Genomic DNA, 13007 nt, shown 5'->3' with positions numbered 1-13007 from the left:
TACTTCATGTCTATGTCGTCACCACCATGGAGAAGTTTACATTAGTCCTGTCGCTCATTCTACCCATCCTTTCCGTAGCCATGGCACAAAGGAAATTTGTGGAAGTACACAATGCTTATCGAGCGAAGGAGAGCGCAAAAAACATGCAGGAAATGGTAAATATATATATTAATATTGATTTCAACTTTATCATTAACATATATTAAATAATAGATCCGATAAGAAACTGTCCTACATTAAGTCCAAGAACAAGCAAGCGGTCTTTGAAAATTTAAAAAGAAGAGAGTTCACTTTAGCTACTTTAGTATCTGCTCTGTCATCCGACTATTTTCTGTCCGTCTGTACTAATGTTTGTTATCGCAGTTTCTCAAAGAATATTAGATTTATTTATCCCACACTTTATTTGCCCTTAAGTTCCGTCTGTATTTGTGTTTCTTCTAAACTACCCGAGACCATATGACTGACAGTCGGCCATACTAGATTGTGCAAATTAATGTTATAATTATTTATTAGAAAGTAGTGAGAGGATCTTTATATACATTATAAAAGGCAAAACAATACGTTCGATACACAGGGATCTGAGAATCAGTTACAGATTATATAATCATGGACCCACCAGAGTGCCCTAAGAACATTTAAGACGTTTTTAGAGCTCTAGATAAAAAACGATAAAAATCATACTCTACATGGCACTACTAATAAATTTAACTCTAGATAAAAAATGTAAAATATACTTACATGGCGATAAAAATATGCGATATATAATCTGTAACTAATTCTCAGATCCATGTGGTTCGATAGTATATTATACTACATGTATATCATGTACAGTAATACAGATATGCTAAGTGTATAGTATTTAATTTTTATATGCTATCAGTTACATTCTTTTAGGAAAATATAAGTCTTGTATTATGTAAACAGGCATGTATTATTAAACATATTGATTACAATGTCCACATTTCCCATATGGACGTTGTTGTAAGACACAATTTGCAATGCGCCAAAGGTCACACTTGAAACGGTCACAAATGAAAATGCCACAGCGGTCGTCTTTGGATTAAGCACATTCGTATTAAGAGATAGCACATTACTGTTCTCAATATTCTTATGTTGTTCTAGTTATAATGCATTTTCTGTTTTGAGACTTAGGAGGAAACAATAAATAGAAGAAGAAAACATTTAAAAAACAAAAAACAAAAAACACAAAAAAAAAACAAAAAAACGACCGTCACATTTTTAATTTTGATAATTAATTTGATACGCCATTTCTCTTTCGTTCTGCATGAGTAATCTTTTTATTTTGTTATTAATATTTCCATTTGTCGGTTGTCCTTAGGCACTGTTCGTGTAAATTTTGCTTTTTAACTAAGTAACTAGGCGACAGGAAGCCAACTTTGTCATAAAAAGTAAATAGATGTTTACCTATCTATTTCTTTAAAAGCAATATTATCTAATTAGGTACGAGAAACTGGACGAACATACGAATTTTCAATTTTTTTTTTTCTTTTTAGTTTTTACGTTAATATCATACCTTTTAGAGTTTCAAATCGTCAAAAATTCAATTTAATCATGAAAAAAACCCAAGCCACCAAATAGTCGATTATCTCACGAGAAAAAACAACAACATATTGTTGTTATGGCACAAGAAGCTATAATTTTTATGGGATTTTTTTCTGTTAATGCTTTTTCTTATCAAAATTTTTAAACCCGTACATTGCTATCTTGACGAAATTTATTTTTTGATAACAGTTTAGTTTATGAAACTTGTATTTGAGTCACAGATAAATACCTAGATGATGTGCAATACCACGAAATCACGTCATATACTTTAGTAAGAATTTCGAATATAAATAATCTATGGGGGTTGTTCGCCAAAGTGATGTCATTGGGCCTTTGCTTTTGATCCTTATTTAGTAAAGCTAAGGTGGCACAAAGCTCCAATCTTTCTTTGAATTGATACAGAATTTGCGCTGTTTTATTCTCCCTACAATACATTACGAATAAAAGTACTTTGTACAATGAAGATATGCAATGTATTTATTAAAACATAGAATCATGGAAGAACACAGGACCCGGCTGAGCAAGCAAAGTGCTCGAGAACTGAATAGTGATATGGGTTATCTTCTGGAACACGTCTGGTTTTACATGTAATGTTGGTGTGAATTTCAATCAAACTTAAAATAAAATTTACATATTCTATCCTTAAATATTACTTCAGAAAGCAAAACAACGAACTTTTTGGATAATAACAACACTATCATTGCAAGTAATCTTGAGTGAAGTAGTGGAATGAACAGTGTTTTCACCCTAGTCCTACTGAACTTTATCTAGAAGATTTTCACTGCAAGATTAATCAATTGACGTGCATCCAAGCGAATCATTCCAGATGTATAAAACGTCGGGAATTTTAGTGATTTAGCTGTGTAATGTAAAAAGTTTCATTTTGCATTCAAATGCTGTGAGTTGTGTTTGAAACCCGTGTTTTGTGTTGGAAACGTTTGAAATATAATGTCATTTTGTGGCTTACGTCCAATATAGATACTCAAATCAAATTACTTAAATCACCAATTATGAATTACATCTAAATATTTCCACGAAACAATTTTAGTATACTTCCGCGCTTTGGACATAACTTAATAACTTTAAAACACTCTTTACCTGTTTAAAAGCAGAAGTTCGCATGTGTGGTTATTCATGGAGAAGATAACGATGGACCACTCACAGAGGACACGAATTACTTCAACTGTATCAGAACATTTTATATCAAGACCCGTGGTATTCATATCAGTTTTCTTAAATCATTCCACCACACGAAAATGTCATCGTGATTTGAATATATAGTATTTGAATTCGACACTAACGACAATTTCATATTTTTTAAGACGACGCCCGATGAGCACTTGTTTTGGGCGTGTTGAACAGTGCAATGGCCCGCTGTCATTTAACTGTGTTTTCAAAATCATGTATTACAATATGAGAGGACCACGTACTCTTAGCGTTTAATTCAGCAAGAACATTTATTAATATTTATTTAATGATAATCCTACTTAGAATTTGAATTTCTATTTGAATTATTCATCCTAGTTATTGTGTCTGTCTTTAATTTATGGATGGTTTTTTTTACATGAGAAATATTATAATTAATAAATATATAAATATTATTTCATCGATGTGAGCGGACCAACTGGCTTTAAAAGTGTTCAATGTGTCTTTTAAAAAATCGGATATATATGAATTATCGTGACCACGTGGAGCAATTGTAAATTGCCATGTAATGACCGCTAGTCCGTCAATTTCTCCGAGAACTCCGGCTTTTACTTCGCCATCTAAACCTGACATTGTAGAGATAAAGAGCCCATAGTAACTCTCTGAAATATATTTGCCAATCCTGTTACCGGATTTTTTTTTAAAGTTCTGATACCGGATTCCGAATTGATACTACTTAGATGTACCTTTATTTTCTTTTCCAATTTGTCTTAGGTATAGATTAAGTCTAAAAGATATGGTGGATGATTTCGGTCATGTGGCGCTATATCATTGTGCGTTGTTGCATGGCGCACTGTCTCGAGGCGCACTGTTGCTCTTTGCTGGGCACATTGTCGTGCGATGACCGCCTTATATCCTTGTCGTGCTGCCGCATGGCGTATTGTCGCACTGTCTGTCGCTCTTAGCTGCTGTGGCATGGCGTATATAAAAATATCCTTTTCAGACATGGGTTGGAGCTATAAAGAGGAATGCCTATAAGGTAGCAAAGAAGTGTGTCTGGGAGCACAGTTCCTCCGACGACAGAAAAATCACTTGGCGCGGTCAGACAACGCCCACTGTGGTCGGAGAAAACCTTATGTATACTACAGGTAGGTTTTGTTAAAGGCAGTGTTATGCACACGGTATATATATATATAAGTTACTGTCTTTGTGCTTTTCTATCTGAGATATAGGTTTCTAACACAGGGACATGAGTATCAGTTGCAGATACAAATTTATAACACAGAGAAATGGGAATCAGTTAATTTCTATGTGCTTTTCTATAATTACAGCAAATCACAAGCAATTGGATCACACACATGTATATATATTTATTGATAGAAAAATACTTTTGACATTTGTCAAATACAAATCTTCATTATGGTTTAAATTGCCTAACTTTGATGGCAGTTGCTGATAATATGACTTATGCAGTGATTGTTTATTTAGGAAATCAAAAACTGAATGTGACCAAAGTTCTTGACCTTTGGTACAGGGAGAAAAAGGACTATAACTTCCGAGACAATAGCTGTCAGGATGGGAAAGTGTGTGGCCACTACAAACAGGTACCTCTTTTTAATTATAGTAATGTATGAACCTAGACATTATCTTCAGGGGGAGGTCATTTTACACAGGTTTGAGCATCAGGGAACAGTGACCATTGTAAACTATTTGCATAGTATTCTGAACACCAGTTGAATATGGTGTCCTTTTTGCTTTAAGTATTTACACATATCAATATCTATTTAGATTAGTTGGTCATGAATCGCCATGTTGATCCATTTGAACTTTTTATCACCTAAGTTTATTCTATTTACCTTGTTGCATACATTTCTGAACTTAACGACAATATTGCTTAAGTTCAAAATAATCTTCAATGATGTAGAAATGAGTATGACACTCTCAACAGGTCGTGTGGGCCGATTCAACCAAATTGGGATGTTCTTCAGTCAACTGCGAGCCTTTTTACGAAATTAAAAATGGGGCGAAAGTGGTGAAGAAACCCTCGGCAACATTTGTGGTGTGCCAGTATGGACCAGCGTGAGTATTTCGTACAACTTATTTTCTAAATGAGAAAAAAATGTATAGAAACACCATATTTTAAGTTCTAATAAATATGCAGTCTTGCTATGTCAACACATTTTCTTTGAAAGTAATACTTTGTATTTTCCAGTGGTAACATAAAAGGAAAGAAGCCCTATAAGAAAGGGAAACCATGTACGGCTTGTCCAATGGGCACCAGTTGTGGCCAGAATGATCCTGTGGAGCTATGTAGTAAGTAGTTATTCTGCAATACTGTATTTACATTAGTAAGGCACAAACCCTTGATAAATCTACTGAACCCAATGCATGTTATTTCTATATAACAACATTCACCCTCGATACTCCAGGGGTTAACTATTACTGACTATTACTGACATAATATCAATTCCTAAATAAATTTACCTAGCAAGTGTGATGTGCTAGCTAATGGCAGAATATCAGACATCTGACCAGCATGGTCTTTACAAAGCTGGGAAGCTAGTGGTGGAATGTCAAGACACTTTAACCACCAAGCCACCATGATCCAGAGGCAGGGATCTAGCTGTACAATTTTAAATTCCCTACCCACACAGCAACTGTGGCTTATTCCTTCCTCAACCACTCTGCCACATAGAGTGGTAAGATGTCAAGGAAGCCTGGAGGTGTGGTGATAACGTATTAGAAAACTAAACTCACGGGTAAATTGTGTAAGGGAGTGGAGAATAACTTGTCTTAACCAGATGTCACTGGGATCAGCATATTTGGTCAGTATAGCCAGGTTTCCTGACTATACAAGTCTTCATTACAATATTAAGTTAAGAAGGTAAATGCCATAAAATGGTGCCAGAACCTACAGGGATCCAGAATAGATAAGGGCCAGTTTAGTCAGGTTATATTGTACAATTAAGTACAGAATATAAGGACCTGTTTAGTCAGGTTATATTGTACAATTAAGTAGAGAATATATGGACCTGTTTAGTCAGGTTATATTGTACAATTAAGTAGAGAATATATAAGGACCTGTTTAGTCAGGTTATATTGTACAATTAAGTAGAGAATATATAAGGACCTGTTTAGTCAGGTTATACTCTACAATTAAGTACAGAATATATGGACCTGTTCAGTCAGGTTATATTGTACAATTAAGTACAGAATATATGGACCTGTTCAGTCAGGTTATATTGTACAATTAAGTACAGAATATATGGACCTGTTTAGTCAGGTTATATTGTACAATTAAGTACAGAATAGATAAGGGCCAGTTCAGTCAGGTTATATTGTACAATTAAGTACAGAATATATGGACCTGTTCAGTCAGGTTATATTGTACAATTAAGTACAGAACATATGGACTTGTTCAGTCAGGTTATATTGTACAATTAAGTACAGAATATATGGACCTGTTCAGTCAGGTTATATTGTACAATTAAGTACAGAATATATGGACCTGTTCAGTCAGGTTATATTGTACAATTAAGTACAGAATATATGGACCTGTTTAGTCAGGTTATATTGTACAATTAAGTACAGAATATATGGACCTGTTCAGTCAGGTTATATTGTACAATTAAGTAGAGAATATATGGACCTGTTCAGTCAGGTTATATTGTACAATTAAGTACAGAATATATGGACCTGTTCAGTCAGGTTATATTGTACAATTAAGTAGAGAATATATGGACCTGTTCAGTCAGGTTATATTGTACAATTAAGTACAGAATAGATAAGGACCTGTTTAGTCAGGTTATATTGTACAATTAAGTACAGAATAGATAAGGGCCAGTTCAGTCAGGTTATATTGTACAATTAAGTAGAGAATATATGGACCTGTTCAGTCAGGTTATATTGTACAATTAAGTACAGAATATATGGACCTGTTTAGTCAGGTTATATTGTACAATTAAGTACAGAATATATGGACCTGTTTAGTCAGGTTATATTGTACAATTAAGTGTAGAGAATATAAGGACCTGTTTAGTCAGGTTATATTGTACAATTAAGTACAGAATATATGGACCTGTTTAGTCAGGTTATATTGTACAATTAAGTACAGAATATATAAGGACCTGTTCAGTCAGGTTATATTGTACAATTAAGTAGAGAATATAAGGACCTGTTTAGTCAGGTTATATTGTACAATTAAGTACAGAATATATGGACCTGTTTAGTCAGGTTATATTGTACAATTAAGTACAGAATATATGGACCTGTTCAGTCAGGTTATATTGTACAATTAAGTACAGAATATATGGACCTGTTTAGTCAGGTTATACTCTACAATTAAGTACAGAATATATGGACCTGTTTAGTCAGGTTATATTGTACAATTAAGTACAGAATATATGGACCTGTTCAGTCAGGTTATATTGTACAATTAAGTAGAGAATATATGGACCTGTTTAGTCAGGTTATACTCTACAATTAAGTACAGAATATATGGACCTGTTTAGTCAGGTTATATTGTACAATTAAGTACAGAATATATGGACCTGTTTAGTCAGGTTACACTCTACAATTAAGTACAGAATATATGGACCTGTTCAGTCAGGTTATATTGTACAATTAAGTAGAGAATATATGGACCTGTTCAGTCAGGTTATATTGTACAATTAAGTACAGAATATATGGACCTGTTTAGTCAGGTTATATTGTACAATTAAGTACAGAATATATGGACCTGTTCAGTCAGGTTATATTGTACAATTAAGTAGAGAATATATGGACCTGTTCAGTCAGGTTATATTGTACAATTAAGTACAGAATATATGGACCTGTTTAGTCAGGTTATACTCTACAATTAAGTACAGAATATATGGACCTGTTTAGTCAGGTTATATTGTACAATTAAGTACAGAATATATGGACCTGTTTAGTCAGGTTATACTCTACAATTAAGTAGAGAATATATAAGGACCTGTTCAGTCAGGTTATATTGTACAATTAAGTACAGAATATATGGACCTGTTTAGTCAGGTTATACTCTACAATTAAGTAGAGAATATATAAGGACCTGTTTAGTCAGGTTATACTCTACAATTAAGTAGAGAATATATGGACCTGTTTAGTCAGGTTATACTCTACAATTAAGTAGAGAATATATAAGGACCTGTTTAGTCAGGTTATACTCTACAATTAAGTACAGAATATATAAGGACCTGTTTAGTCAGGTTATACTCTACAATTAAGTAGAGAATATATAAGGACCTGTTTAGTCAGGTTATACTCTACAATTAAGTAGAGAATATATGGACCTGTTTAGTCAGGTTATACTCTACAATTAAGTAGAGAATATATAAGGACCTGTTTAGTCAGGTTATACTCTACAATTAAGTAGAGAATATATAGGACCTGTTTAGTCAGGTTATACTCTACAATTAAGTAGAGAATATATAAGGACCTGTTTAGTCAGGTTATACTCTACAATTAAGTAGAGAATATATAGGACCTGTTTAGTCAGGTTATACTCTACAATTAAGTAGAGAATATATAAGGACCTGTTTAGTCAGGTTATACTCTACAATTAAGTAGAGAATATATAAGGACCTGTTTAGTCAGGTTATACTCTACAATTAAGTAGAGAATATATAAGGACCTGTTTAGTCAGGTTATACTCTACAATTAAGTAGAGAATATATAAGGACCTGTTTAGTCAGGTTATACTCTACAATTAAGTAGAGAATATATGGACCTGTTTAGTCAGGTTATACTCTACAATTAAGTAGAGAATATATAAGGACCTGTTTAGTCAGGTTATACTCTACAATTAAGTAGAGAATATATAAGGACCTGTTTAGTCAGGTTATACTCTACAATTAAGTAGAGAATATATGGACCTGTTTAGTCAGGTTATACTCTACAATTAAGTAGAGAATATATAAGGACCTGTTTAGTCAGGTTATACTCTACAATTAAGTAGAGAATATATAAGGACCTGTTTAGTCAGGTTATACTCTACAATTAAGTAGAGAATATATGGACCTGTTTAGTCAGGTTATACTCTACAATTAAGTAGAGAATATATAAGGACCTGTTATCAGGTTATACTCTACAATTAAGTAGAGAATATATAAGGACCTGTTTAGTCAGGTTATATTGTACAATTAAGTAGAGAATATATGGACCTGTTTAGTCAGGTTATACTCTACAATTAAGTAGAGAATATATAAGGACCTGTTTAGTCAGGTTATACTCTACAATTAAGTAGAGAATATATAAGGACCTGTTTAGTCAGGTTATACTCTACAATTAAGTAGAGAATATATGGACCTGTTTAGTCAGGTTATACTCTACAATTAAGTAGAGAATATATAAGGACCTGTTTAGTCAGGTTATACTCTACAATTAAGTAGAGAATATATAAGGACCTGTTTAGTCAGGTTATATTGTACAATTAAGTACAGAATATATAAGGACCTGTTTAGTCAGGTTATACTCTACAATTAAGTAGAGAATATATAAGGACCTGTTTAGTCAGGTTATACTCTACAATTAAGTAGAGAATATATAAGGACCTGTTTAGTCAGGTTATACTCTACAATTAAGTAGAGAATATATAAGGACCTGTTTAGTCAGGTTATACTCTACAATTAAGTAGAGAATATATGGACCTGTTTAGTCAGGTTATACTCTACAATTAAGTAGAGAATATATAAGGACCTGTTCAGTCAGGTTATATTGTACAATTAAGTACAGAATATATGGACCTGTTTAGTCAGGTTATACTCTACAATTAAGTAGAGAATATATAAGGACCTGTTTAGTCAGGTTATACTCTACAATTAAGTAGAGAATATATATGGACCTGTTTAGTCAGGTTATACTCTACAATTAAGTAGAGAATATATATGGACCTGTTTAGTCAGGTTATACTCTACAATTAAGTAGAGAATATATAAGGACCTGTTTAGTCAGGTTATACTCTACAATTAAGTAGAGAATATATAAGGACCTGTTTAGTCAGGTTATATTGTACAATTAAGTAGAGAATATATAAGGACCTGTTTAGTCAGGTTATACTCTACAATTAAGTAGAGAATATATAAGGACCTGTTTAGTCAGGTTATACTCTACAATTAAGTAGAGAATATATGGACCTGTTTAGTCAGGTTATACTCTACAATTAAGTAGAGAATATATAAGTTTACCTACAATTTAGAGTCCTTAGTCAGTTATACTCTACAATTAAGTAGAGAATATATAAGGACCTGTTTAGTCAGGTTATACTCTACAATTAAGTACAGAATATATAAGGACCTGTTTAGTCAGGTTATACTCTACAATTAAGTAGAGAATATATGGACCTGTTTAGTCAGGTTATACTCTACAATTAAGTAGAGAATATATAAGGACCTGTTTAGTCAGGTTATACTCTACAATTAAGTAGAGAATATATATGGACCTGTTTAGTCAGGATATAAGGGCCAGTTCAGTCAGGTTATTCTCTACAATTAAGTAGAGAATATATAAGGACCTGTTTAGTCAGGTTATTCTCTACAATTAAGTAGAGAATATATATAAGGACCTGTTTAGTCAGGTTATACTCTACAATTAAGTAGAGAATATATAAAGGCCAGTTCAGTCAGGTTATATTGTACAATTAAGTAGAGAATATATGGACGTGTTTAGTCAGGTTATACTCTACAATTAAGTAGAGAATATATAAGGACCTGTTTAGTCAGGTTATACTCTACAATTAAGTAGAGAATATATAAGGACCTGTTTAGTCAGGTTATACTCTACAATTAAGTAGAGAATATATGGACCTGTTTAGTCAGGTTATACTCTACAATTAAGTAGAGAATATATAAGGACCTGTTTAGTCAGGTTATACTCTACAATTAAGTAGAGAATATATAAGGACCTGTTTAGTCAGGTTATATTGTACAATTAAGTACAGAATATATGGACCTGTTTAGTCAGGTTATACTCTACAATTAAGTAGAGAATATATAAGGACCTGTTTAGTCAGGTTATACTCTACAATTAAGTAGAGAATATATAAGGACCTGTTCAGTCATGTTATATTGTACAATTAAGTACAGAATATATGGACCTGTTTAGTCAGGTTATACTCTACAATTAAGTAGAGAATATATAAGGACCTGTTTAGTCAGGTTATACTCTACAATTAAGTAGAGAATATATAAGGACCTGTTTAGTCAGGTTATACTCTACAATTAAGTAGAGAATATATGGACCTGTTTAGTCAGGTTATACTCTACAATTAAGTACAGAATATATGGACCTGTTTAGTCAGGTTATACTCTACAATTAAGTAGAGAATATATGGACCTGTTTAGTCAGGTTATACTCTACAATTAAGTAGAGAATATATAAGGACCCGTTTAGTCAGGTTATACTCTACAATTAAGTAGAGAATATATAAGGACCTGTTTAGTCAGGTTATACTCTACAATTAAGTAGAGAATATATAAGGACCTGTTTAGTCAGGTTATACTCTACAATTAAGTAGAGAATATATGGACCTGTTTAGTCAGGTTATACTCTACAATTAAGTAGAGAATATATAAGGACCTGTTTAGTCAGGTTATACTCTACAATTAAGTAGAGAATATATAAGGACCTGTTTAGTCAGGTTATACTCTACAATTAAGTAGAGAATATATAAGGACCTGTTTAGTCAGGTTATACTCTACAATTAAGTAGAGAATATATGGACCTGTTTAGTCAGGTTATACTCTACAATTAAGTAGAGAATATATGGACCTGTTTAGTCAGGTTATACTCTACAATTAAGTAGAGAATATATAAGGACCTGTTTAGTCAGGTTATACTCTACAATTAAGTAGAGAATATATGGACCTGTTTAGTCAGGATATAAGGGCCAGTTCAGTCAGGTTATTCTCTACAATTAAGTAGAGAATATATAAGGACCTGTTTAGTCAGGTTATACTCTACAATTAAGTAGAGAATATATAAAGGCCAGTTCAGTCAGGTTATATTGTACAATTAAGTAGAGAATATATGGACGTGTTTAGTCAGGTTATACTCTACAATTAAGTAGAGAATATATAAGGACCTTTTATGTCAGGTTATACTCTACAATTAAGTAGAGAATATATAAGGACCTGTTTAGTCAGGTTATACTCTACAATTAAGTAGAGAATATATGGACCTGTTTAGTCAGGTTATACTCTACAATTAAGTAGAGAATATATAAGGACCTGTTTAGTCAGGTTATACTCTACAATTAAGTAGAGAATATATAAGGACCTGTTTAGTCAGGTTATATTGTACAATTAAGTACAGAATATATGGACCTGTTTAGTCAGGTTATACTCTACAATTAAGTAGAGAATATATAAGGACCTGTTTAGTCAGGTTATACTCTACAATTAAGTAGAGAATATATAAGGACCTGTTCAGTCATGTTATATTGTACAATTAAGTACAGAATATATGGACCTGTTTAGTCAGGTTATACTCTACAATTAAGTAGAGAATATATAAGGACCTGTTTAGTCAGGTTATACTCTACAATTAAGTAGAGAATATATAAGGACCTGTTTAGTCAGGTTATACTCTACAATTAAGTAGAGAATATATGGACCTGTTTAGTCAGGTTATACTCTACAATTAAGTACAGAATATATGGACCTGTTTAGTCAGGTTATACTCTACAATTAAGTAGAGAATATATAAGAACCTGTTTAGTCAGGTTATACTCTACAATTAAGTACTGTAAGCCATTCAGTGGCCCAGAGAAGGCTGTCAAGCTTTTAATCAATTTTAACATGTATATTGTGATCATTTTATTTTCACCCTTTTGTTATAAAGGCTTTCAAATTTAAGATCTTGTGATTCAATTGTAGGTGTACAAATGACCAAAAAACAACTGCTATTGGATTTTCTCTATCAAATACAAGGTAAAAATCTGCCATTATCTCTTCATTCCTTTGTAGAGATAGTTCTTAAAATGAAACATCGAAATAACCATCTTAGCTTTTTGTTATCAGTAGCCAATTTCGTTATCAGCTTAGCCTTCTGTTATCAGTAGACATTTTTTTATGAGCAGCCATTTTTGTTATCAGTAGCCATTGTGTTATCAGCAGCCATTTTGTTATCAGTAGCCATTTTGTTATCAGTAGCCATTTTGTTATCAGTAGCCATTTTGTTATCAGCAGCCATTTTGTTATCAGTAGCCATTTTGTTATCATTAGCCATTTTGTTATTAGTAGCCATTTTGTTATCAGCTTAGCCTTTTGTTATCAGAAGTC

At 32.7% G+C, this 13007-nt stretch overlaps 1 protein-coding gene across 1 annotated transcript in view; it reads left to right on the top strand.

Moving 5' to 3' along the window:
- LOC138315450 (uncharacterized) overlaps nt 1-13007 on the top strand; it is a 15671-nt gene continuing 2664 nt past the window's right edge. The window contains exons 1-6 of the mRNA XM_069256490.1: nt 1-155; nt 3713-3857; nt 4198-4313; nt 4658-4788; nt 4922-5022; nt 12603-12656. Coding sequence (XP_069112591.1) covers nt 27-155; nt 3713-3857; nt 4198-4313; nt 4658-4788; nt 4922-5022; nt 12603-12656 — 676 coding nt within the window. The 5' untranslated portion in view covers nt 1-26. The remainder of the gene's footprint in view (nt 156-3712; nt 3858-4197; nt 4314-4657; nt 4789-4921; nt 5023-12602; nt 12657-13007) is intronic.

Source organism: Argopecten irradians, chromosome 2 (genome assembly GCF_041381155.1).
Source record: "Argopecten irradians isolate NY chromosome 2, Ai_NY, whole genome shotgun sequence".
Lineage (NCBI taxonomy): Eukaryota > Metazoa > Mollusca > Bivalvia > Pectinida > Pectinidae > Argopecten > Argopecten irradians.
This window is presented reverse-complemented; position numbering and strand designations above follow the sequence as displayed.